At 39.7% G+C, this 27,861-nt stretch overlaps 2 protein-coding genes across 7 annotated transcripts in view; one reads left to right on the forward strand and one right to left on the reverse strand.

Moving 5' to 3' along the window:
• Window positions 1-3,132, forward strand: part of SHTN1 (shootin 1) — a 65,620-nt gene extending 62,488 nt beyond the window's left edge. For all 5 annotated transcript variants that reach the window (XM_057417263.1, XM_057417260.1, XM_057417262.1 and 2 more), the window contains one exon: window positions 1,188-3,132. In XM_057417263.1, coding sequence (XP_057273246.1) covers window positions 1,188-1,398 — 211 coding nt within the window. In that variant the 3' untranslated portion in view covers window positions 1,399-3,132. The remainder of the gene's footprint in view (window positions 1-1,187) is intronic.
• Window positions 3,133-3,609: 477 nt separating this feature from the next.
• On the reverse strand, window positions 3,610-25,375 carry ENO4 (enolase 4). 2 transcript variants are annotated; one of them, XM_057417356.1, is made up of 14 exons: window positions 25,158-25,374; window positions 22,523-22,651; window positions 21,435-21,625; window positions 19,720-19,853; window positions 17,485-17,654; window positions 17,048-17,173; window positions 15,526-15,591; window positions 14,478-14,540; window positions 12,403-12,570; window positions 10,560-10,685; window positions 8,122-8,317; window positions 7,131-7,198; window positions 6,450-6,567; window positions 3,610-3,824 (listed from the first exon to the last, which is right to left on the reverse strand). In XM_057417356.1, the coding sequence occupies exons 1-14, from the start codon at window positions 25,299-25,301 to the stop codon at window positions 3,676-3,678; spliced, it is 1,848 nt and encodes a 615-aa protein (XP_057273339.1). In that variant the 5' UTR covers window positions 25,302-25,374; the 3' UTR covers window positions 3,610-3,675. The 2 variants fall into 2 exon arrangements, with proteins under 2 accessions (XP_057273339.1, XP_057273340.1); XM_057417357.1 differs by lacking the exon at window positions 6,450-6,567 and having other exon boundaries at window positions 25,158-25,375.
• Between the last annotated feature and the right edge of the window lie 2,486 nt (window positions 25,376-27,861).

Genomic DNA, 27,861 nt, shown 5'->3' on the forward strand with positions numbered 1-27,861 from the left:
CCGTTGAGTGGCTGTCGGTGTGGACACCTACACTGTGGTGTGTGTGGCCCTGCCCAAGGATAAGCAGGAGGGCACAGTGTGGCACTGCCCTAACTGTGCTTGGTTGCACACCCTTGGCACTGAGACCAGCAGGCTCAGGAAGTGCGATGTGGTGGTGTGGGAGGCACATGCCTCCTGCAAAGGAGATCCCCCCATCTGTGGCTTGGTCAGTATTTGATGTAAGGGTGTCCTTGCCCACAGCAATGGGGTTGGAACTGGATGAGCTTTGAAGTCCCTTCCAGCCCAAACCATTCTGTGATTCTCTGAATTTCTGCTGGTGTGTTTTAGCTAATGTAAGGATTTGCCTGCATGTTTTCAACATAGTACAAAGCTTTTGAATACAGACAGGTGCTTTTAGTATTTATAGCATGATGCCAGCCTCGACAACAAACGCTGGTGTCTCTGACCTTTCCTTCCTCTCCGTGCTCTGAGGGGTTTTTTATCTGCACGAATCCCTGCCTGGCAAGGCACCGAGGCGTAGCCCTGTTTGTGCAGTACAGAATGCAGGTTTTGCACCCTCTGTTCCAGCAAATGCAGCAAGTGAATGTTGAGAAATCACTTGCACTTGCTCCCGCTGAGACCACTAGCAGCCTGCTGGTGCTGAGCCACATGGAAGATCTGGTTACGCTGCTGCTGCTCCCTGTGGTATGGAAGAGCGTAGTAGTGAAAGCCCTGTGTAAGCTGCTCTGGATGGAGGTGTGGAGAAGCAGCCGTGCTTTGGGCTGCAGGACTATTAGGAACTGGTAGCATTTCCTTCCAGAGCAGCTGCTCTGTTGGACATGGGGGAACCTAAACCCATGAGCAGAGAGAAAATGAATTCTTAAAGGCTATGTTTAAACTGATTCTTTCATAGTGTAAGGGTTTACTCAGTGCCTTGTGAGTTCATCTTTCCTGTTCAGCACCTTCCATGGTTCAGAAGGGGTTAATGTGACTTGCATTTAGTGCACTACACTCTCTTTGAAACAGCTGTTAAATCTACAAATCTGTTTACTAGTTTAGTAGACCTATCCTGGTCATATGTGCTACTCCAAATAGAAATGTTCTTCTGTATATTTATATTCTTTCTCCTAAATATGTGAACTGTTTTCTGTATTATATGAGTATATATATTTATGTAAGTATAAATACATGTGTTCTTTTCCCTTTAGATCAACTAGTCATCCAGAATTCACAAGAAAAGCTTCTAGTGGTGAAAAAGAGACAGAATCCGTGGTGGTTTTAGATCCCGTTTCCACCAGTGGGGAGCAGATGTCTGAAGCTGCGCTGAGCCAGAACAAAATGAGAGAAGGAAAACTCAAGCCCCTGCATAAAGAAACTACTGTTGGGAAAATCAAAGAAACAGACAGCTCTAACTGTTAGTTGTTGTTTGGAAAGGCTGTAACTTTTTGGGAATCATTATCAGGACATGTGGGTTGCTTAGGTGTGTTACTAGGGGCTGCGGTCTGTTCTTCAACTGGTTTTCAGTAATAGACATTGAAATGGTCTTTTGTACTGCAGTTTTGTTACATGCTTTAAAGTGTTACATAACAATATATCCCTCAAAATCCCATTTCCGTGTTAATTTTGCAGCTATGGTTATTATTTTCTTAGATAGGGTCAGTTACCTTTACTTTAAACTGTACTTGAAAAGGCTTTTAAAATTATTCTTTTACTGAGAAGATGCCTTGTCCATTCCAAAGCTTGCCAGAAGCCCCTTGCAGCCCTTCTGAACTGCACAGGTCTGGGTTAGACCCTATGAAGGTGATAACACACATATCAGCTGTACAGTGGGGGGTTACCCATTAGTAAAAACATAAGCGTTTGGACACATTGGTTTGAAAGTATTTTGGTATCTACTTAAACCAGGACCTCGTAGGTCTCCTTCCTGCCCTCTCCACAGAGGCTGTTGTGAGGAAGCTGAAAGCACAAGCACACCATGTCTGTTTCAGACTCCCCAGTGGCCAGCCAGGTCAGGGACTGAAAAGCAGAGGCAGTGCAGCATTGTCATTTTGGTACCGAGACTTCTGGTGATGATAAGCCAGAAGTGTGTGAGCTGAAGCTGGTGCTCTCATTTGGATGAAAAGCTTTTCAAAGGATGATTTACATCCTGAGTTTTGTTTCAGTGTACACAGCAAAGTGTGGAACTGCTGCAAGTGGAGTCTGCACTTAAAACTGCAAAAGAACAACTTAGCCTAGGCTCCCTGATCATGGAGCACACTTGGGATTCACTCATTCTGGGACCAAGTTATTTGGCATCAGCATTTTGAGAGCTTCCAGCTGAAAGCTGCAGCACTAACAGATCAGCCTTTGCTTTGCAGCTGGTACACACTGGTGGCATTAATTACTTGATGAGGTAACACTTTAGATGTCTGTATTTGATAACACAAATCCCCGTTTCCCTCAGCCCTTACTTCCTGTGAAGGCAGTGGGACAGGTACGTCACCCATTCCCTCCACTGCCAACTCACATTCCATTGTAGTCTCTTAAATCCAACACGGTATCTCATCCTTTTATAACGAACAAACAAATGTAATCAGGGATTTACCTAAAGGTGGGTGTAACTGAAATTGGGTGGTCAAGTACTTGAATGCACTTGGATTCTTTTTTATTTCATGATTTGAAACAGTGATAGTAGTGATGGGTGAATGTTCTGAGTTTGGTGGTTTGGCTCTGCATGCAACTGTCTGGTGCTTTCCCTACCAATAAAATGATAGTAACGAGTGTGGTAGTTTCACATCTTCTTTGGTGCTTTTTGCATGTTTGCTGAGAAAATCTTGGACTTGGTCTAATTACAGGACTACCTAGAATTCCTTAACTTGGGGAAATTTGTCTCTCATTGATATCCTCATTTGGGGGGTCGGGGATTGGGTCTGGTGGTTCATTTTTCTCTTGGGTATCTGTTACACTGAATTTAAAATGCAACATTTTATATATGTATTTTTCCCCTGGAATTACTGCTTCTGTATTATATGTTCTAATTTTCAAATGGTACCAAACCCACAAGTTTTTTAAAGACTCTTTCTTTCACTTGAGCTGTTTGTTACCTCGGACATCAATTACTTATTTATCTCTTCTCTGGTGCTTATTAAAAAGACTCCTGACAAGTTTCCCAGACCTTGTGCAGTTGACTTGTTACTCCCTGTCTGTGGCTGAGGCTTCCTGGCGATGCCAATTACAGCTTTGTGCCCTACATTTGGGGTTTGCACAGATGCACTTGTGCTGATGTTGACTAGAACTGGAGCACAGCTCCCCATGTAGGCTCCAAGAGCAGCATTGAGAGTGCTGGGTGGGGGGGGGGGGGGGGAGATGGAGCAGGATAACAGTCAAGGGCTTTGTTGTTGGTTTTTTACTGTTTGTCAATAGCTTGCTCTTTGTGTGGAGAGAGATTTCCACTTTCCCAAAACAAACATTTAGTTTTGGACTTAACACAGAGGTATTTGTTTGGTCAGTTTGTAAATACAGCACAGAATTTGGGGGTGTTTTCAGACTACAGCCACTGCTCAGTTAACTTGGTTTCAGCTGAAAGCAGTGGAAAAGGGAAGCTACTACCATTTAAATGCCTTTAAAATGGATTAAAGAAGAGTTAATATCTGAGTTTCTTACTAGAACAGGGTTTTCTTTAGGAATTTATCCAGAAGTGAATGTTGACAACCTGGGTCAGTCAGTATGCTGCTTGCTGGGAGCTGTGCAGACAGGCTGTGAACCTGTGGGGCTGTCTAGGAGAGCTGTGGAGGGAGCGAGTTCATCAGAAGGTTCTTCTGGCTGTGATTCATAAGGAAAAGCAATAAATTCAAGAGTTGGTTCACCTGAAATAGAAGAGAAAAAAATTAATGTTTGCTGGAATCTGGTTTCCTGTAATGTTCTCTGGTGCACTTGGATTTTTTTACCAGGGATATGTGATGCTTATGAGAGCCTGGAAACACCTTTACAAGCTGGTCATAGAATCACAGAGTGGTTTGGGTTGGAAGGGACCTTAAAGCTCATCCGGTTTCAACCCCCTGCCATGGGCAGGGACACCTTCCACTCGAGCAGCTTGCTCCAAGCCCCTGTGTCCAGCCTGGCCTTGAACACTGCCAGGGATGGGGCAGCCACAGCTTCTCTGGGCACCCTGTGCCAGCGCCTCAGCACCCTCACAGGGAAGAGCTTCTGCCTAAGAGCTCATCTCAGTCTCCCCTCTGGCAGGTTAAAGCCATTCCCCTTGGCCTGTCCCTACAGGCCCTTGTCCCAAGCCCCTCTCCAGGTTTCCTGCAGCCCCTTTAGGCACTGGAGCTGCTCTAAGGTCTCCCCTTGAGGAGCCTTCTCTTCTCCAGGCTGACCCAGCCCAGCTCTCTCAGCCTGGCTCCAGAGCAGAGCTGCTCCAGCATTTTTGTGGCCCTCCTATGGTCCTTATAAATGAAGGAGCACCAGGTCTGCACTTTGATTACAGGGCATGGTGGACAGCAGCCTGAGCTGGGGTGTTTGTTGCACATTCCCTTCTTCACTAATCATCTCGCTGCCCTTGTTTTGAACACCCATCTTACTCTGCTCTTGCAGAAGTTCCCCTCAGCTGACCATGCCATTTCTCTACCCTGGCCTGTCACAACCTCATGTAAGCCCACACTCAGCCATTGCTCCTGAAACTAACACTTCATCCTCTTCTCACTGTTGTTTTCCCCAGTTCTGTGAGACTCCTTTCCCTTACCTCACCACCTCACTCACTGCTTTGCCACAGGCACAAGTGCCCACCCCGACATGGCTCAGCTGTATGTTCCCTTGTAGTACAGACTACTTTTTAGTGTGTGATTCATGGCTTTGAACAACCTGCTCCAGCGGAAGGTGTCCCTGCCCATGGCAGGGGGTTGGAACTGGTTAAGCTTTAAGGCCCCTTCCAACCCAAACCAGTCTGGGATTCTCTGATTCCACTTGCGAGCAGCTCACACGCAACAGCCACGTGAACCCAGCTACTGATACACATGCCAGCAGAGGGGCTGCACTGAGGCTAAGGCTTGGACTGACCTGTAGGGAGCAGGGACCAGGCACTGGAGACCTGAGCTTGCCCATTGTAGGGGTACTCTTTGGCCCAGCTGCAGGCCCCCTACAGCCACTCCAGGGTGGCGACTCCTGATGGGCCAGTGCCACCTCCCATCCATGAGCCACTTAGAGAGCCCTCGACTTCCCAGCTCTCTGGTGTATTCCACGGCTCACAGCGCAGCCAAATGAAGAGCTTGGTATGCAGCTCAGACGCCCTATCTCAATATTTCCCTGCTGTTGATTTAGTTACTGATTTTATTGCTGCCAAGCGATTAACGGCGTGGGGAATTGTTGCTCTTTCATTTTATGAGATATAGGTCTAAATATTTGTCAAACTCAAGCTCTTTTGTTTAGACTATACCATTTGAATAGGGAACACATTACTATGCCTGAGGCAGCTCAGATTTATAGTTCTGTAATTATCTGTCTTGTTTTTTGAGAAGTGTATTCTGTGAAACCACTTTCTTAGCAAAAAGAAGAATTTCTGCTCTTCTGTTTCTTTATCAGGTTATACATGAGCAAGGGGGAGATTTCAGCAACTCAGATTTCAGTACAAATTCTTCTAACATAAAAACTTTGTTCTATAGTGTGCATGTCAAGTGCTGCTACCCCGTGTATAGCACATTGAAAATGATGAGAAATAAGAGGGTAAAATGACTTAAATTCTCCTTCATGTGTCTTTTTCTTAGGCACAATGCAATTCCTGCAAACCCTTTCCTTCCTTTCTTCCTCCCCTTGTCTCTGCTTCCCCTTCAGCCTGTATGCCTTTATTCTGCCTTGATTGATACCTGAGCAAGTGAGCAGTGCCTCTAATGAACTGTTAAGCGTTTAACAGGGTAGCTAAGGGTGTAAAAAGAAGATGCAGATGCTGAAACGCAGGCAGATGCGTACGAGTGGCTCAGGCTGAATGTGCATTGCCAGCTTCAGGTTTTCTTGGGTTTTATTTCCCGCTTCCCTATGCAATTGGAGCTTTCCAAACACATTCTGCTGGAAATGTAACGCACAAAGGAGGGTTGTGAAATGAAGTTTTGTTAGCAATATCTGTTTAGGGGCTCCAGGGAGGTGGGGTATTTGGCCTAAAATTCCATTTTGGCAGCTTTTCGGCGTGTTACATGCATGGGTTTTGTTTTGTTCCTTTTTGCACTGTGGGCTTCAAGACTCCAACCAATTAATTCTGGAGAAAAGCTTAATGTGGGCTACTCCTCAAGAAGGGGTCTATTTTAACATTCAGTAAACAGATAATCCATTAGGACAACAATATACATTGTGGCAAGTGCTATCCTACGTTTTTTTTTGTCAGCGCTTATTTATAGTCTTTTGATTTCACTTCCCTCCTGTGGTGCAGTTTCAATCATTCTCCCTCCAATCTTTGTTCCCGTATTCATTGCGAGCTGAAAACAAAGTAAGAAAGAAGCTCATACGTAGCGTTCTATTCTCGGCCAGTTCTTCCTCTATAGCAAGAAGGCGGTTGTATTTGGTCACCCTTTCTCCGCGGGCAAGACCTCCCAACTTGATGAACCTGGCACCCAGTCCGACAGCCTTAAATGAGAAAGTGCAGTTTAAAACTACAGTTGGGGAAGGGAAGGCATTCTCCCTGATTAAACATGGTATCCTGCTCCTAATTTAACGCTCGCAGCTTTCTACAGATAAAACCCCTCCTCTAAGGAGAAATAAAATCCCTTCGTGAAAGACTGGTCGTATGCAAACAATAATTTTCACTGGCATATGGGATGAAACTGTATTTGCAAATGGAGCTTTGATCCAAAAAGACTCGATATATTGGTGTGAAGGAGTTTTTTGCCTAAAATATTATTACTACTCAGAAATGTTTGAAGTAACTCAGGGTTTTTTACGCAACCGAACAGATCACACACACTTCTGAATATCCTCCCTGCTTTGGCAAATTTCCTGTGTGCTCTCTTTAAACTCAAAGATTAACACTCTGTGGGGGGAGAAAAAAAAAAAAGCAACTCTCAAGAAAAAGCCCATTTTGTAAAACGTTGTTTCTTTCTCAGGCAGAAAGAGGCTTTCTCTTTAAAAACCAGTTCATGTTAAAAGCAGTGTTTTGGCAATTCTGCAATTGAACAGCTTTCAATACGTACCAGATCCACAAGGCTATCATCAGAAGATTCTCCATCTGGGCTTCCTAATATGGTAATTTGTCTTTGACCTGCACATAACGGGAGTGGAAAAACTTCATTAGAGTATATTTTACATAGAAATTGTTTGGACTTTGCATTCTTTTTTATCCTTGGGCTACCAAAACTTAAATGCAAAGAGGAGTAAACCCATCGAAACCCAGCTCACCTAAATGTAAACTCTGTAAGTCTGCTGCATTAACACTATGGTTTATTTCCAGAGTGGAGAAGGGCATCTCTGACATTCCAGCCTGATTCCTGTCTCTCACTGATCTGTGTGGTAATGTATTCTTACAGGCTAGGAGGCTGCTCTGTTCATTTGAAATGTGCTCCTTACAGTAATGATTTTTATTCAGTATAAAAAAGGAGTTTATCATCCTGAGTGAATGAAAGCTTTAAGTTGCTATTTACTTGCTTTGATATAGTGATTCTGGGCTTTTGGAACAAATAGATATATTAAATTTGTCCATCTATTGTATAAAAATGAATAAAGAAAAAGGGATAGAAAGAGAAATCCCTATTGAAACTGCACAAGATCGTAGTACTGTTACCACACAGGCTCAGCAATATGTAGTCAAGAATGTAGTAAACTGCAGTTTTAAACAGTTTGTACTTGTTTGGATTCCTTAATCATTAATACTAGTAGCAGTTAAAATTCAGATTACTCAACTACATCTTTATTTTGTTGAATTCTGATATCTAGTGTATGTCACTTGGCTGCAGTGTCAAAGGGCACCCACACTGAAAACATCACAGTGTATTCATTTACTGTAGTTAGGCACTGAATGCCGGTTTAAGTTCCTGAACAGAGATTTGTGAATCAAAACATGAATGTTAGTTTCTTCTTTAGTTTCTAAATTAGAAGTGGCACTAACTACATAAAATGATGTAGTATTTCCATGCTATTTATTGTAGCTTTGACAGACAGCCTTCCCCCCCCCCCCACTCTACTCACCGTCTAGAAGTCCAGTAAGTTCTATGAGGTCTGAGACCTTAGTTTGGTTAATATACTTTAGGACAACACCACTGCACGTTGGTACATTTAAGTTTTGGTCAATTTTAAGTTTGGAAATATACGTGGCAGCGTCTTCAGCAATCAGGAAACATTTGGAACCAAGAGCACAACATATGTTACTCCATTGCTGCCTGTCCTGCACAAAGAATCAGGTAAATAACTGGAGTTTATAAAACTAAACTGAACGAGATAAAAATAAAGAATAAATTTGGATTTAATCCCAAAGCTACTCTTCATATAAACATATTTTATACTGTATTTTAAATCTGTCCAGCTATGAAAAACATGCTACTGGAATTTTGCTTGAATTTTAAGGTCTTGCTAGAAAACATAAATGCTGATCTGGAATTACTCAAACCTTGCTGCATACAAGTATAGTTTAAAATATTTCCATATAAATTAACTCTAGGAGTTTGCTATTTTGGTTTCCTCCCTGAAATTTATTCCATTTTAATGGAGTATCAAATAATTTTCTACTGTTTTATTCAGAGGACTCATTTTTATGTTAACATTTTAAGTGTCCTAATATTTGTTTGGATATAAAATACTGAAACTGGAGGCAGTCATAGACTCAATGACATGTATAGAGACAGGATGAGCAGAGCTGCAAGGCTGAGCCAGAGAGAACAGCAGACTGCAACGCTCGCTTTCAGCAAAGCTCTGGGGCTTTAGGGGTTTTGTTTCTTGATTTTTAATGCGCTGCCCACATGGTACTGAGATTTAAGGATAAACAAAGGACAAGGATATGTAAATAATTTGAAAGCAGAAATTTATCAATTAATGTAGAGTTATCACATGAAAAACATTACTATTCTAGTTAATCATTCTGCCAGTAATAATTCTTTATCTGCAGATCAGACAGACTTCTGTACCTATGTAGCTGCAATCTGTGTAAGGGTCCGTTCGTCTCAGGATTTCAAGCCCACACATAAGTGAAAATGAAGCTTTTGACACCTGAACAAATGTTAAAACTCAAACACTCTGCTGTCTGGCAATGAATTGCTGAACTGGTACCAGAACTAAGCCTCAAGGACTTAATGATCTGTGGCAAAGATGTGGCATGGGCAAACCTTATAGATTTAGGAGTGAGGGGAGGAGCAGGAGAGGCATGTCCCTTAGTAGTATTCTAATCCCAACTGCACTTCACTATCTGTGAAAGTTCTTCTGCGGATTTGCATACTGTAATTGTTCCTTCATAAGGATTATCATGGAAGTTTGCAGCCCTGGCAGGAGTGGGGAATAAGCTGGTGGTTTGGAACACGGGTAATTCAGAGAGTCAGAGAGAAGCAGTGCAGGAAGACAGGGCTAACTACAGTGAGGTAACAATTAACACAGAGACTTGAAAAATGAACTTCTAAAGTTCCAGTTAAGAATAAACTCAGATGGATTTTGCAGTTCATCAGGTTTAGAATTATTTATTCACTGGGCAGATTCACAAAGACAACCTCACTCTGCTTCCCCTTTAATCACAGCCTTCATGTTTTGTTCATGAAAACAACACCTTCATATTTATTTTAAAGAAGATAATGTGTAAAGTTCAACAGCAAGAGCAATTTTTATGAAGTTCTGCATCTGCAGGATCCAGGTCTGCAATTGTGGGTTCTGCTACAATTAAGTCCTGATCTATTGTGTAATGCACGGAAACAATCTTAGCTATGTAGAAATGCTAATAGAGTTATGCAATCTGTTTCTTTCACCCATCTCTAACTTGATAACATGCTTAACAGTATTCTACTTTATTGTTATAATCTATTAGCCACACTAAATTAACTCCTCTAACTTTGATCACAATAGGAAATACATGAGATCTCACAATCACTTTAATCCCTGTCACACAATGCTGCCAGTGACAGGCTTGGTCAGGCTTTGGGAATAAATCTCAGCCATGAAGAACAGCAGCAATCTTTTTTTTTTGAGGGATTTTAAGGAATATACAGCTATAATTTTAGCTATAATATAATATAATATAATACAATATAATCAGCAAAATATAACTTGAATTTTATAATTTTATTTTCTAATTTGAATTATGGAAATAATTTAACAAAATGTAAGGAAAATGTAATAAAAATGGCACAGTTGTTCAGGGGAAAAAAGGCATTTTCTTATAATTCTTTAAAATGTTTGTACTGACCACCTCCTGTTCATGCCAGGATTTTTTTCCGTCAGGAATTGTGTCAAAAGTATAGGAAGATTTAGAGCTATTGTCAGTTACAAATATGCAAATGAATTGATAATTTTTCTAGTGATATTCTTATGCTGAATGACTCCAAAAGCAGAAGCTTTGTATTTTCTTTTCTGTAAACATGTGAAAAGTTCAGTGATTTCCCACCAAACAGTATTATCAGCTTCCTAAGGACTGTACTGTGGTATCTTACCTCTTTTCTTAAGGGATCTATTAATGCAATAATAAAAGGGAATTTGTCAGTCAGCTCCACATACATCTTAATCATTTCATCAGGGCTTATGAATGTTCCAGTGAGTATTTCATATTTGCCTTTACTCTAGAAAGTAAAGTAAAAAACCATAAAACATAAGGAAGGTAATGCTTTAAAAACCAGAGTGCTAATGTAAGCACACAGCTCTTGTGACACCAGTATCCCTATCAATGCAGTGGGTTGTGTGCTCTTCAATAAGCCCCCATTCACTTGTCTGCTTTACTCTGCATGTAAGTGCCCAGCATATTGTTATAGAAAACTCTGCCAGGGGGCTCATGCCAAAATCTCTGAACCATGCCACTGCTAAACGAAAGGAGATCTATTTCAGCATTTTTAGGGAACACTGCCCATTTTACACTGCTTTATGATAGTTATCGATCTTTGACATTTTTATTGAATCTTGCATGAAAAACTTCATTAATCACTTCCTCCCCAGAGCTAACTTTGGGTCCTTATTTCATAAAGAAAATATTACTAGGGGAAAAGAGTGCACCTCCAGTGCTCAAAATGTAGGTGCTGCCTTTCCTTGGCCTTCACCCCATTCTAAAAGGGCTAGTTTAAAATGAGTGTCATCATTATGGGAAGCACAAACTGCAGGATTATTAAAAGCAGACTGACAGACAGTGCCAGAATAGCTACTGCTTTAGTGACTTCAGCAGTTCAGTAACAGAAAGAGAGTAACTGTAACTCACTGGTTAAGATTTTTCTTGTTCTCGTATATGGGATACAGACACCAGACTGTCCGGAAACCAACAACTGCTTTAACAGAAGATATTAGTCACTACAGTACACCCAAATTAACCTCTTTAGATATTAAATGGAATAGAAAGTTTCTCTGCTTAGAGAGAAATCTGATTAATTTTGGAACAAGGGGCAAGAACTTTAAGACTTCAGCTGCAGATAAATATCAACTAAAAATCAGAATGAAAAGGTTAATGTGGATACACAATGAGATGAATCTTAGTTGGTACAGAATCATACTATGACAGGAAGGTTAAGGTTGTTTGAATTAAACAACAGATGTAGTGTAGTATAATGGAGAAATAAGCATGTAGCGGTGCTAAGGAATTGCAGAAGTACACTTGTGTAAATAATCTCTTGTTCTTCATCCTTGCAAGTAAGGTGGATAGGACAAAATTATTTCATTTATACCTTGTGGTGAAATGAACAAAAAACAACAAACATCAAAACAGGATTTGCTGCTTAATACTTGAATTCAAAATTGTCTAAGATGTGATGCGAGATGAAGCTGGTTTGTCAAACAGAGGTGTTTGCCCATTAAAGAGTTTGCTATATTTGACCCAGGCTGATCTGAAAAATCTGAATGAATAATTAAACAGAGAAAAGGACTAAACCTGGCTGGCGCAGTCAGGCTTATACCATTTCAATGATTAAAGTCAAATCATGAAAGGAACAGAGATTTATGCACGTAGGACAAAGCTATAACGGGGGTCTGCCTTGGTCCAGAGCCTTGTTCCATGCCACCAGTATGCTGGTGCAGCTGGGGAGGAGGAATACATCCATTCTCCCTGCTCCCACCGCACCAGGCTACCAGAAGGATGTCTGCATGTCTCAGCCCTTGCACTCACAAGCCAGTAACACATTTGTTACACTTGTAGGACTGATTTAAATGCAGAGACAATTCTTTTGGTTTGCTTGATTGCTACCTTAAAAAATGGAGTTAGAAGCTTCAAGGTGAGTTTGCAACGTAATGCTAAATAATGTTAACAAATAGCTATATTTCTTTGAAAGAACAACAAAATAGATGCTGAAAATAACTTACATAATCCATTAATTCATGAGCAGCACAATTTATTGCTAAGTACATATCTTTTCCTAACTGCAGGCTTCTATTGTCACAAGCTGTTTGCATTAGGAGTAGCAGTTGTTCTAGATTATCACATCCTGTTATTGGGCATCCTAAGTGTGATACTCTTTTTGAGGCTTGTTGCTGCAAGTAAAACAAAAATAATCACTTTATGTACACACATGTATATGTATTATACTTGTATATATATTTTCACTGTCATTTCAGTCTGCATTCAGTCATCAAAACATAAATCTGTTCTCAGATATTGCATTGGCAACTTTAAGGGCAATTTTCTATGAATTAGCGATGATCAAGTGCTAACGAGTAGAGAGATAACTGTGTTTGGAAATATGTCCAGTCACGTAGTTCTTGTACTTACGCGGCCAATACTGGCTTACAAAAAGATACTAAACACATTTTTAACAACCACTGAGTTGCTATGGATGCTGTGTAAAAGTTGACAGTACTGTGGACCATCTCTTTGCAACAAAAACATAATCTCTACTTTTAAACAGCTTTTACTCATTTATCCTCAACTACAGCTTTGATATTGCTTCGATGGAGTGTTCGAGAAACACTAGAATCTTCCTGGACTTCTAGAAGGAACAAATTTCATAGAGGGGAAATACCTCAAGCACAGCTGCATAGAGTTGTCTGCCTCAGGAACAGTGTTCCTGGACATGAGCCGCAAGCAGAGTTGTATCAAGAAAATCTTTCATGTGTCCTTCTATTGTGAGGGTTTTTTGTAGGTTTTTCAAACATTGATTTTTGACTTTAAAGCCTGTGAATTTTGGATTATGAAGAGTGACCTTAAGTTGCCCAGAAAGCAGCAGGATATAATCCTAGGTTAGACTGGAAACGACAATTGGAAAGCATCGGTTTTGACAAGAATTAGAGAATGAACTACAGAGGTTAAGTCTGCATTTTCATGTGAGTTTCAAGGTACCCATATGTTCCATTGGTACCCTTAGGTACCCTTGTTCATTCTATTAAAAGCATGATCTTTATAAAACCATTTTTTCTGTCTATACTATAGCACATAGTACTTTCTATCTATACTATAACCTTCTACAACCTAAACAGGTTCTTCTTCACTGCCTACTTTGTAATTTTCCCTTTCCCCCCCAAAAAAAAAAGTTCAAACCAACATGGTGCTTTTATCAGTTTAAAATTCAGTCTCACTTCTATCTCCTTTAGCTTTCTCCTATTGAAATAAATGGATTTTTTTTTTCCAGAGAATCTAATGGATTGTTTCCCTATGCAGATCTTATGGAATTGTTTTAACTTGTGACTTCAGTATATATTGTGATAAGAATGTGGAAATTACCCACTGCTTAATGATGATGAATTCTGTGTTTAAGCAAAAGAATAGGAAAACTTCAGGTCATGCTCTCTTTTGCTCATACTCAACAAGAGCAACAATTCTTACCTGATACTGTTTTAATCGTTTCAGAATGGAGAGCAAAACCCACATGGCGTTTCAATCCCATTAGATGGAAAACTCATCTATAAACTACAGGCTTTGAAGTGATCTGAGTCATATAAAATAATGTCCTGTGCACATTGGGAGTGCTGCCCTTTAGCTCCTGGTTTGTATCTGCCACTATCTATAACCTGAAACAGGAACTGAGAACTTAATGCAGCATGATTAAGAGGGGAGTTATGCTCCCTGAGTCAGGAAACAGCACAATATGCAAATCTTACAGGTTATAGTTTTATGGCCTACATGGTCAAAAAGGCACATTCTCTCCTGGCACTATAGCCCTGAAAAATGCCTGTTTGGATAATTTACCAGGATCTCTATATGAAAAAAAAAAGACCAGATTCCAGAAGAATTTCCCCTTTCTGTTATTGTTCCACAGGAAGGGAAGGTATGGCCAGAAGAATCCAAATTACTATGTAAGATACGAGCATCTGGAACATTTAAAAGTTTTGCCTTAACCTTTCCAAAGCAGTAATGTAGATTAATGCTTCATTTCCTTAGAACATTTTGGTCCCCTGCTGTTATTACTATGCTGAAGGCTTAAAATGAAAGTCTCTTTTCTTACCACAGATTTCTTCCTCGTATTTTGCGCTTTTCCTTCCTTACTGTCTGCTGCTCGAGGACTGGGCTGGTGGTGGTAAAATAAGAAAGAAATCAATTCCATGGAAAAGTCCAAAAAAGTCATACAAATAAAGGGACTGAATTTTGGCCTAAAGAGATTGCAAATATTTGTTAGGATACAGCTTCTGTTTTGTCTTGAATACTATCAGCAGCTATCCACTTTTATTTTGTGGTGGTAACTCATTTCAAATCTCAGAACCATGGAGTACCAGGTTGGAAGGGACCTCAAGGTTCATCTGGGCCAACCTTTCTGGGAAAACCTAGACTGGTTGCCCCAACACCCTGTCCAGCTGAATCTAAGAAGTGCCCAATGGTGGGGAATCCACCACTTCCCTGGGGAGATTATTCCAGTGGTTGATTGTTCTCGTTGTGAAAAATTTTCCTCCTGTTTTGAACTTAAATCTCCCTGGGATTCACTGTACCCGTGACCCCTTGTCTTTTCCATGTGACCCCTTATAAAAAGAGAGTCTCCATCTTCTTTGTAGCCACCCTTTCAATACTGAAACATGGTGATAAGGTCTCCCCTAAACCTGTATAGAAATGTTCATTTCTACATGGGCATCACTTCAACCATTGTTTCAAAGATTCTCACCAAGTCTATCAAAAATACAGGGGATCTCAGAAATTATAATGTAGACTCTAACAGCAACAGCACCTTGAATAATGCACATTGTGTGTAGCTGTGTGTGACTTAGCAAGAACAGAACCATATATTGTATATTCACTATGATACCATTCACTCCCAGGATACTTTTTCAGGTAACCAGAAAGTCTTACTATGCTTAGAACATTGTTTTATATTATCTTTGTTAATTTAATATCACCAAATGGCCAATGCTTATTCATCTGTCAGAGAAACACACCTTCTAACCTGTGCCATAAGACAAAGCCTGATAACAGGCTAAATGTTCCGTATTTAATCTTGAAAAGAGAATAGAAACAGAAAGACGAAACAAAGTACATCACATTATTATTGCACATTCTTATTGTACCTCTTTGCTTAGCAGATCCAACAGTCTCATAAATTCTTTCTGAATATCCAGAGCTCTTTCTAAGCCCTGAAATTAAACAACAGTAATCTTCAAAAGGAAGATAAATTATTTCCTTTTTAGCAGGTTAAATCAGATGAGAGAGAACACTTATTCTAGATGTAGATCTTAAGTCTTAAAAAAACCCCAAAACTATTATAAGCTTCCTAAATGCAATCCTCCCCACCCAAAAAATGCATCAAGTGTCAAATGAGAAAGGGTTAGTAGCAGTGGCATGAACATGAGTATTTAGTCATGCTGCTCAATGGGATGGCAAGAAAAGTAGTCTCTTCTTCTCCAAAAGAAAGCCTTTCCAAATCTAACATGTAGCGTTACCTCAGTCTGTGTAATATGTGAGGAATGGAAAGTTGATAATCACTTGTCACAATTGTAACTCTATCTAAGACTTCCTAACTGGAAACTGGCAAGATTGAATGTATTTACCTTCAGAACATTCCCAGGAAGCAGGGAAAAAGAAATCGCTGTCTTAATTTTAAAATGGGAATGAGGAACACTCTGATTAAATGAATCCATTGCTTTTAGTGTAAGACCCTTTTTCCCTTTTTGCTTAAGTTAGTAAAAGTTTAATGCTAACTTCATAAATCCCATTTCAGATTTTCTTCAACTGTGCCAGCAAAGGAATACTGAAGAGGGCAGAAGTCAGTCAGAGCTGACAACACACCAACACAGGACGAATGGCTACGGTTTTTGCAATGCAGCAAACAGCTTGCTACTCTCCCATGAGCACTAGGAGGCATTCTGTCTTTGAAAAGTACAGAATTAGCAACCTTATTCAGAGCTCTTGGTGACAATTCTATACAGTTAAAGGAAAAAGAGAATCGAGCTCAGCAATTTGTTCAGGTCACCAGCATACAAAGTAGAAATCACAGCCCTAATGTAGGCATCTTGTGCAGATACATTCTTTAATGCAACACATGGCTAAACAAAAAGAGAAGGTTGATCCAGGCTGACAGACTGGATCAACCATCCTTCTTGCCCCTTGAATAGATTTTGTTCTGCTTTGTATTCCCTTCTATCTTCACAATGTCATTTTAAAAGCAATGTATTCCCAAAGATTTTAGGCTCTCCTGTGAATTTAAGAGTTTTGTTGTTTTGTGTGGTCTGTCAACTGATACTATTTATAATCTAATAATGTAAAATCACAATCGAAACAAAACTAAAATCCCTGCTTGTGTAACACAATTGCCCTACATCATCTTCAATGCAGTTTTTTTTTTCCTCTAGCACATACATTTTTAAATTGAAATCTTCATGTACCTTCTTTTAAGTCTTCATCTATTTACTTCTATTAATGTTCCTAGTGTTAGAATTCTGCACTAACATTTGTTCAAAGTTTGGCCTTGCAAGCAAACAAGGAAATGAAAGATTGTAAGGATTATATTGCAAAGTTCCAGGTACTCATGTACATATATAGTTGATATTAAGTCTATAGAATACATACATGTGAACATAAATGAAATACTACCTGTTTGAATGATAAATGAACTGGTGGTATAAGCATAACTTCTTTCACTAATTTCAGTTTTGCAGTTTTTTCACAGTTCAATACAGTAACCATTGGGAGTGGTAGAGTCATTTCTTTAGGTGAATCCTGTAATTGGGGGTACCAATTAATAAAATTGTTAAATGAACGTTAAATATTAAAGTAACATATTTAATGTGTATAAAAATGTTAAAAATCAGATTTACATAAATTTATATAAAATGTAAATATATATAAAATTTATATATTTGAATTATGGCACAGGGTTCAAAGGCTGCTACAAGCAATGGTCTTAAAGGTGTATTCCATGAAGTATATTTAACACCACTGTCACGAGGGACTACTGGCTTCAGAATTCCAGAGTAATTGTGATAACTGGGATAAAATAAATCAATAAAAAGGACAAAAGTCACATGTACCTGATTGTGTTTCAGCAGTGAGATATGTAAGTACAACGGGACACGGTTAATGGTGGCACCAGCCTTAGCTATAGCAAGGGATGTTCCTCCAATGGCTAAGCTGCCACAAAGCACCAATTCAATGGGTTCTGCAGGTGGGATCATTTTCTCTGGAACTGACACCTTCTTTCCTACAAGTCAGAGACTAGTAGTTAATTATTTTCTTGGTTTAAAACATGTGCTTATGTATCACAGTTCTATGTAAATATGCTACTGTCATTTCAGTTCTATCCGATGTATTACAAAAGAATCAGTTGTTTTATATGAAATGACCTTATAAATATGCAAATGTCACCCTGGTTTCAAATATATTTCAAATCCATTTCTTCTGGGGATGTTCAGCCACTGAAATCTGTGGTTTTATTTATCTATGTTTATATCCAGTAACGTTGTATCATTTTTCAGGTTCCTTTCACAGCCATGATTTCAGTATTCTTTATCCTTCTCCTTCATATGCTCAGCTTTTGCAAAACCAGCAAATGACATAATAACCTGATTTTTGGGAGTTCCCATACTTGAGTTCTTCTAATAATGTATGTGAAACAAATTTAGTCCTATTATAGTTGGGTCTTCCAATGAGAAAACAAGTCTTTTACGTAATCTACATTTTCAAAAGGAATTATTTCCCTTTCACATAGAGTAACTGCTGCCAAAATGCTTGAAACCTAGCAGTTTCCACTACCATGTTTATTTCCTACAGTGCTTACAGGAACTTGTACAGTAAACACCTATGTAAAACCACAGTAAGTACTCTGATTCCCAACACTTTTGCACTGGGGACTTTTTTGTCAACCTGACCAACAACTTTGGTTCCTAACAGGAGTACAGAACAAGTTTTTATTTCAATAAAGGATAAATACTACAGGATACAACTGGTATTTTATGATAAAATGTTCTTAATGGAACCTTAATTGGGATATGCAGAGCAGATAATACATCATTTTCATCTTATAAACAGACTCTATACTTCTTGCATTGAGGATGAAAAGCTACATACATAGACACTACTAATCCAGTACTGAGCGACTTTGACAAAGCAGTGTTTCGCAGAGATCCTTCACACTACACTACTTTGTAACGTGCATAAATTACACCATAGATGCTCTGAAAGCACCTGCTACTGGAAGTCACCATCTGTTAGTGGTCTGGAACAACAAGTAGCTTTATAATCATTGGCTGTTAATAGTAGGTGTTGATTATAACAATAATATTACAGTCAATGTCACAATCAAGTATAAAGAAAACACAGTGATAACAAGTAATATATATGTCAGCAGAAGCTTGGCTAAAAGTATAAGACACAACATAATGATATCTGGATGGTCCTGACAGCTGCAGATAATACACTGCCCATGGCAGGGGGGTTGGAACTAGATAATCTTAAGGTCCTTTCCAGCCCTAACTATTGTATGATTCTATGATTCTATTTCAGCTCAAAGGTGAATTTACTGTGTGCATACCTAACATATTAATTGGGAGGTTTTACTAATAGTATATGAGAGTGGAAACTAAACTGATAAGAAATAATAATTTGCCAAAATTTTCTGCCCTTCCAATAAATGATAATTTATTTTTTTTTTAATGAGGGTGATGCATATATGGAGATAACATATGGTGCTTTTTCCCTTTGGGATTTTAATTCGGGCCACTATACTTCCCCTCTTTCCCTCCTCTCACACCATTTTTTCCTTTAGTAGGATTGTTTACTGCTTTTTACTATGTCCTGCCCATCAATCCCATCTCATGCCCTTCCTTCTTTCTCTTTTGCTTTTAACCTTTTCTTGGTGTTAGCAAGAAACTTCCCTTCCTCCCTCTTTCCATTCTTTTCAACTTCTATCTTAATTCCCTGTTCAGTGCTGTGATTCCCTTTTCTTTTCTTTCCTTATCATTTTCATTTTTATTATTCATTTACATCCTCCTCCATTCTTATTCCTTACTCTGAAGATTAATAACCTCCTGTCTAAGCCAACTGTAAAACAAAGGCAGAAATGCATGTGAATGATGAGAAAACTGTATTTTCCCCCCTCTCATTTCTGCAGTAGAAACTGCAGAAATGCTGTGATCAGAAAGATTTAGGAGAGTAACCATTGACCATGAGACATCATGTCATGTGTCCACAGAATAATTCAGAAAATATTTTAGCACCCTTATCAACATCTGTATTGCAGAGAACATTACAATGAAGTAAAATAAAACCTTGTTTTGCTGCTTTTTTTCCCCCAGGTAGTGCTGTTGCTGGTGGAACGCATGAAGGGGATTCTTCGCCTTTTTCCTTTTCTTCTCGCTTTCGAATTTCTTCTTTTTCCTCTACCTTTTTTGTAAAGTATTCACTGAGGGAAGAGACATAAAGATTATTGTCTCTATTAAAAATATTATATTCTAATATTTATTTTGTTAATATTAACGATATAACATCATATTTACAATATTAATAAAATATTGTTAGATATGTGACAAGCAGACACAGGATACATGCCAAAGAACATGCTAAGAGGTGGATTACGGGCATCTACTTGAGCTTCTGCCATAGGCTCATTGTGTGAAGCTACAGAAGTCAATAAATGACATTTTTTTTTAGGTAGTCTTCTGCAGCTTTGATTAAACAAAAAGAAACACAAGCAAGTATTATAAACCTTAAAGCATGCTTTTCAAATCACAGTGGTTGGAAAGTCAGCTTTGAGCAGACAATTTTGGCATGAGGGATGTATTTGCTTTTTGTATTAACAGATCCTGTCATAACTTCATGACATACAGCAGCCTGGCCTAGGTTGCTAATCCAATAGATCAGCTGTATACTGGTTATCTAAGCAGCTCCAAGCTCAGAAGCGGCAGAATTTCAATTACATGCCCAAAGTCATGGGTCACACTCACCCAATTCAGGCAAAGGAAATATATAAGATATATAAAGTAGTGTAAACAAGGCATTAAAATCTTATTTAGACTCACTTCATTTGGAAGAATTTCTTCCCAGTGGAGTCCTTACTCCCTTCATCAAGGTTTCCCCAAAGCTAATCCACACGGAAGGCAATTAGGTCTGTTTGCTTGAGACTGTGTTAAGTGTGGCAGCCCAATCGTTACCCTTAAGGCTGTGTCATCTCCCTCAGTGATATAGCTGAAAGACACTTCTGACTACAACAAAGGATGTTATTACTGCTTCCAGGGTGAAGCAAGCCACTAATGTTGCGTGGTAGCTCCTCTAATGTTACTGTGAAAACACATTCAGATATATCTGTGATAATTTTACCTTACCTCTTTTGGTTTTGACTTATAAAATCCAAACATATTTCCTTAGATGGAAAAACATGGCCATTGTATTTCACTTTGGGATACTCCCAAGAAGAAATGTTTGTATGAAAAAAGTTAATATGGATGTTTACCACAGAAACTATATTTCCAAAGAAAATAATTGCCTCAACTAAGAAGCCTTTTGGAGTAGCTTGCACATAAGGAAGACTCCACCAGAACTTGAAAACTTTATGTATATATGTTTTCTATGGATTACCTCAATGCAGAAGGCACACACAGAGGCCTTTTTTATCACTGTTATTCTGCAGTGCAATGAACAGAAGGAGAGTAGCAGTCTGAAGAAACATTCCCACTGAATTAAACTGGCACTGAATGAGTTTCATAAATGTAAACTTTGACTCATGAACATGTCCAAGCATTTTTTTTCTTAAGGACTCTTTATTTTTGTATCCCGTGTATGAAACCTTGTAAAAACCAGCATGATTTTCATATCATAATTGTGAAAAAAGCAGGAAATAATGTGGTGCATGTACCTGAGACATCGTGTTCTAAAAATATTTTAAAAATAGTAGAAAACATTTAATATTTTATATGTTTTTAATTTACAATATAAATTAATGGTGTATATTTCAAATGCAATAATTTGCATAATAAGCAAGACCTACCCAAGCATCTTATCAACTTCACCCTGGTCAGTAGGCTTCACGTCTCTTAACATTGTGCTCAGTGATTCATTGACCCATTCCACGGCAGCATTAACAGAGTTATTCCTTTCTTTCTCATCAGCTTCAATTGTTTCAGGTAAAGCATTTACAAGTGTTTGGAAATGCGAAGACATGACAACAGAGCAAATCCTCTGCAAAATAAAAACATGAAAAGGCTTAAACCACTATTTGATTTAATAAAACACTATTTATTGATTTCTCGCTTGGAAATGGCATTTGAAAGACTAAGAAGTATTTGTCCTTATCAACTCTATAAGGACTTTTCTCCAAGTTTACTGTTTGCTTCGCTTTTTCATCCATTCCTTTCTTCCTTATCTCTAGTAATCACAGATGCTATTCAAGTTTCTTACCTCAATTACAGCTACTTAGGTAAAAACCTCCTGACAGAGCTGGTTTACACATACATTTTGTTACCAGAATAGAATGAAGTTATTTTAAAGACTATACAGTCAGCAGAATGTTTAAGTGCAGCTGTCGGTAGCCTGTTGTACCACGATTCATCAGCTTTCATGCTTGATGACATCCCTCATGATAAATTACATTTTGTCTTACTTAAGTAATTTAAACTTACCTTTCTGTACTGTTGAAGAATGATACTTAAAAGAGAATTTGCTTAATGAAGAAATCATTTACAAATATCACAGTGCTGCCTGCATTAACAGTATTACCTTTGCATAGTGTGAATAGCTAAGAAATGCTATTTAATTCAAGAATGAGGTGAACCCTAGTTTAGCTGAGAGAAAGCAGAAATAATTACTCCAGAACAGCTAGAGTTGCAAACACAATACCTTGAGTATTTGTGGTTGGGGAAGAGATAGCAATGCACCATCAATTTTGCATTGCAGGTGCTAGGTGATCATGTTTGACTTAACTATCACCCACATCAGCCTATTAGCTCAGTGTAAAAACCTGCCTTCACCTATACTGTGTTTTTCACCTGTACGTATTTTTCTTTAGGATGTGAGTAGAAGAGTACCTCTCCTCGATTCCTTACTAAAATAAATCAACCAGGAAGAAGCAGCTCATACCCTCTCATAGTTTCTAACTGTACAGTGTGTTTCCACTTCCAGTGTTGGCTGACCAACTCCATCAAGAACTTTTCTTCCAACTAATCTGGATATTACTGGAACTTTTGAAAATTTAGATAAGTAGTTAGCCTTAAATGAAAGAGAAAGAACTTCGTTAAAAGTCAATTTCTATGCAAAGAGGGGTTTATTACATTAAGTATTTTCAATCAAATCCACCATTGAGCAAATTCATTTATATGTTGCAGTATTCAAAAGATTTGTTACTGAACATTTACTTCTGTAGTATACCCTTGAGAATGAGATTCCAGGGAACAGATCCAACTCATACCTAAGTGTGGAAGTCCAAAGCCGCATCCAGGTTAGATGAACCTGTGTTTTATTTAGCAAAGTTAGCAATGAGCATCCAAATCTCCTTTACTCTCCTAAAAACCATGCATTTGTCCAAAGCTTACTTGGCTTTACAGAGAAAACCAAAATTAGTCATCGTGCTACTCATTAAACTGATTTCTATTAGAATTCACATAGCCTCCACCTCCCCTGTGCAGTGAGGTGCTCTAAAATAATGGGTTTGTTTGTGGATAAGATCTTGAAAGAATACCTGTCTCTTCCCTCTCATAAGGAAAGAAAAAAATCCTGGCCAAGAGTAACTCTTTAAAATCTGTAAAGAATGCTACTAGATTCTAATGGCATATTAAAATTCTTGTGGCATGCTTTTATTTATTAACATCTATTAACCGGTAGTTATTAAGATTTAATATTACATTTTTTCCCCTAACAATAAAACTAGAACCAATCTTTAACCCAAATCCTCCTGCTTAGAAAAAGTTCTCATGTGAAATTCTATGCATAAAATTGTGTACATGCTGCACACAGGGAAAACAATAAGTATATTTAGAATATACCTCTTGCTTATAGGAAGTACGTAATGTCCCAGATATCTAATAATGTTTCAAGGTTGCTTCATCAAATACATATGTACATGAGAACATACGTTCTTATGTTCATGTGTCTCAACACTCAACTAATATTAAAGATCTTCATAGCAGACTTAATCTGGAAGAGAAGCTTGTCAGGAAGCTTCTCAATAACAATGATAACTACTTCTTTTGTAGCTTCCTCTCTTACAGAACATACTTGGTGTAAGGTTATTTATCACCATGACCAGCTCTCCTAATTAGAAGTGAGCTAACAAGGCCAGCACGATTTTAAGGAGCTGTGGTTATGCTGCACTTACCAGCAAGACTCAAGACAATGGATATAGCTAGGGGTCACTACTCCATAGGAAATCTGGGATTTTAGGTTAGGACACTTTGAGATCTATGAGAAAGATGGAAACCTGGACTTCTGGCAGGCAGAACTCTCTTGCATCTTCCAACATGGTCTTTAATGGGCCTTTTGAACAGTCATCATCCAACTATGTGAATTTATTCAGGGCTCTGCCCGTATTTAATAAACACTGATGTTGCTTTAACAAAAGGATTAAGTTGCTCCCTGAGGTTTATTACATACTTCCTTACTAGTTTCATTCTTTAGTCTGGTATCAGAGACAGTCACCAAACCTTGAATATACCAAATGGGAAAACCAGGAAACACTTGCAGCTACATAGAAGAAGGATATGCCAAACACCAAGCAAAGGTGTTAGCAGTTCTAGTCCCTTCCACTAGTGATAGCAAAACTCTTGGAGATGGGAAATGGTGGAAGATGCAACGAAATATTTCACTTTCACGTCAGAGAACATACCAGAATTTATTTTTTCAAGAGTTTCTCACTATTGCAGTGATGGTAATTCCAGTATCACCACTAACATTTCATTAGAACTTCTGTCTATAGTATTTTGCCAACTGGGAACAATAAAATTGGTCTGATTCTTGACACTTCCACTGAGGCCCATTTGCTTCTCAGGAGCAGCTGCAGTATGGATAGCACCCTGTCTCCTATTGTCACTGGTCCCACACACTGCCGTGCTAGGCAACACCTTTGTTAGGGACATCCATCTGTGCCCTCCTAAGCCTACACAGAGTCATAGAATGGTTTGGACTGGAAGGGACCTTACTTCGGTTTTGTGTTGACACACAAAACCAGCACAGGACAAAAGCCCCACTGCTGTGTAAATGTATTTGGCCCAGTATCAAAGTGCCACCGGGCACAAAGGTAAAAACACTGCAAACCTTGTGTGAGTCAAAGCCCATCTAAGGTCAGACGCAGCTTGGAGCAAGCTGCTCTAGTGGAAGGTGTCCCTGCCCACGGCAGGGGGTTGGAACTGGATGAGCCTTAAGGTCCCTCTAACTCAAACCATTCTGTGATTCTATGAGTCGGAGACGTTGAACACTCATCAACATGTTGGTTGACTAAACCCAAGGAGCAGGCAGCATCCCTTCTGCCTGCGGGCAAGTACAGAGCCCGGCACCTCGCCGGGCACTGGGAGGGAGCCGCGGGGAAGCCCGGTACGGCGGGCATCGGGGGGGCCTCCCCTCCGCTCCTCGCCCCTGTAGCGAGTACAGGAAGGAAATTGACCATCCTGCCCGCCGAGGAAAGCAACCCCCGGGCCCCGCAGCCCCTCAGCCCGGCGCGGGAGGAGGGAGGCTCTGCGGGGTTTCCGTCAAGGCTGCGCGCTGCTTCCCCTCCCCGCTCTACCAGCTCCCCGTAGAGATCCCCGGGGCGCTGGGGGAAGAGCGTGTTGAGCGCGTCCTCCATCCGCTGCGGCACTCCGTGGCTCCGGTAGTACTCCGCCGCCTCCATCCGCAACGCCCGCAGCCTCTGCCCCGCCTCGGCCTCCATGGCGCGGCTGTGGCGGTGCAGGCCGGGCTGGCTGCTAGGCGACGGCTGCCCCAGCTCTCGCGAGAGCGTCGCACCGGTACCGCCACCCCTTCCTGAGGTACCGGGGTCTCCTCACGGTGCTGCTGAGGGGGTGAATGTCGGTAAACGGGGGTTTGCTGCCGCGGAGCCGCTGATGAACCCCCTGCCCGTGCTGGGCTGGGTGCTGCAGAGCCGGGCGGTGGGGTGGGGTGGTTTCCTTAATACCGCGCGTGTCGGCGCTTCCCTCAGGCTGGCTGTGGCGATCCAAGTCAGAATGCCGGGAGCAGGTACTCTTTAGGTTTAAAAGTCTCCGAGCAACAAAATGGTGTGAAATTATCATCCTGACAGAGAGACAGATTATGGTTTGTGAAATGTCTAGTGAGGAGAACGTCGCAAAATGCCCCGGTAACTCCTGTGTTTAAAAGCCCTTTACTTTCAATGAAAAGAAACGTTTCACAACCTAAATGATCATTTTTAGTCTGCAATTTCCTACGAAAAAAAACTTTCACTTTGTTACACTGTTCATTGGTAATTTTGTTGAAGTAACTGAAAATGGAGATACTTAAAAAGCTGTTAGCTGCACACTTCCTCAGCTCTAAAATCAATATGTGTAGACCTTTGCTCATTGTGTGTTCGCTTCTCTGGGTGGGGTGATAATGAAGAAAAATCCCTACTGAATCGTTTTCTTTTCCTTTCACATCCTTCAGAAATAATATGGTGCCTCTCCAGAGAGTTAAACCCTCTTTTCTTTCAAGCTGTTTCCTCAGAGTAAGTTTCTAAACTGACACTACCTGTTCCTTGAGGAGAGCAGGCAGCGAATTAGGCTTCCCTCCTTCACGTTAGCACGATGGGCGGCTGCTCCTTTGGGTACGTTACTGTGGACTAGTTCCAGATCTGCATCACGTCTGTGTGCTTGGCCAGGAAAGCTCCAGTTTAATTAAGTATTCTTGGAAGAAGACTCGTGGAGGTAACTGGTGTCGTGCTGTGAGAGCATCCTCAGCATGCTAGATAATGCAAGCCAATGCGAGAGCTGTGCCTTCTGATACGTTTCAAGTGCCTCTAGATCAGTTTCCCACCTTCTGCCTTTTAAAGGGCTCTAAATAAAATGCATCATAGAGAAACAGCTTCGACGGTATTGATTAACCATCTGGGAAAAAAAAAAAACCAACTTGTCAGCTTTACCTTTAGGACAGCAGTGACCTGAAGCAGATTGATACTCGGTTTATTTAGTAACCTTGCACTCTGTTTTTTTAATAAACCATTTGAAATACTAGTGAGGATTCCCCTCAAATATTTATCACTTTTGGTACGTGATCAAGCGAATGTTAAATGAATCCTCTGTATGGCCGTGTAATTTCCATTAACAGTAATAGTAATTGTAAGCATGTAGAAAGAGGATGGCTTATCCTGTGATCCTACCTATTATGCAGTAGTTAACTGATTAAGGTTAGGATGCTGCAAGCCACTTCATACCATCAGTGAACTCTCTGCAACCCCATTATCTTCATTAGGCCTGTGTGGGTGTAATTAATTGGTGTTTAGTTAACAGTTGTGTTGAATGAAAATAATTTAGTTCTATTTCTCTTAGTTTTATTGGCCCTGTGGTGTTAACAGGCTAAAGTGTAATTTAAAAACTCTCTAATCAAAGTATGTATTGCAAGCCCCAGGGAAAAACCCAGTGATGAAAAGCCTGTGACTAGTGTGGCTCTGGCTTTTGAGAAGTGATCAGGTAAAAATAATGCCCTACAGTAGTTCTTGTTTTTAAACACTAAAGATGCTTTACTTATATAAACACGTGCATTTAAAACATACAAACCCAGTTGTATAAGATGGCAATCATCACTTTCCTACTTTCCTACTTTTCCACACTGTATTTTGATGTCTTCAATAGATTTTCTCCCAGAATCTTTGAGATCATATAGTATTTTGGGTGGATAAAGAAATGAGTCTTGTGTTTCTTTTGCAAATAGCTGTACGTATCACCTCTTGCCTTTACTATAGCTAGTGCCAGGAAATAAATTATGATAAACTGTTCCTAATTTATGAAATTGTATTGTGTACCTTCCTTTTTTTGCAAGATGCATTGCATCTCACTTGGGTGTTTATATGTGATGTTAATCTGGGGCGCTCTAAAAGCAAGTATAACTTGGCGTGCTTGAGCGTCGTGTAAAGGATTTGCTTTCTGGTGTTCTAAAATGTTGTTTTAAAGATATAAACTCGACCCTTAAATCAATTAAGATCATGGTCTCATTGCCACCTGGGTTCTTGTGGGATTCCACAGGAGAGTAATGTGTGCTCATTCCACTGACAGGGTCTTCAAGAAGCCATGTCTGAGTACATAAAACCTGCATGACATTTCCAATAAAATCAGGATTGCCATTTTAGCTCGGTGATACAAACAATCTTGTACAGCTATCTTACTGGTTTTGAGGCATTTGAATTTCTTAAATAAAAGGTTTGGTTTTTTTTTTTTTCCCCCTTTTTGCACCTATAATGCTTCTGTAAGTGTTTCTTTTCATTCTTAATATTCTGTATTCTATGA

The sequence above is a fragment of the Pezoporus wallicus genome, unplaced genomic scaffold (assembly GCF_028554395.1).
Source record: "Pezoporus wallicus isolate ANWC-B61680 ecotype Strahan unplaced genomic scaffold, APGP_CSIRO_Pwel_v1 contig_8188, whole genome shotgun sequence".
NCBI lineage: Eukaryota > Metazoa > Chordata > Aves > Psittaciformes > Psittacidae > Pezoporus > Pezoporus wallicus.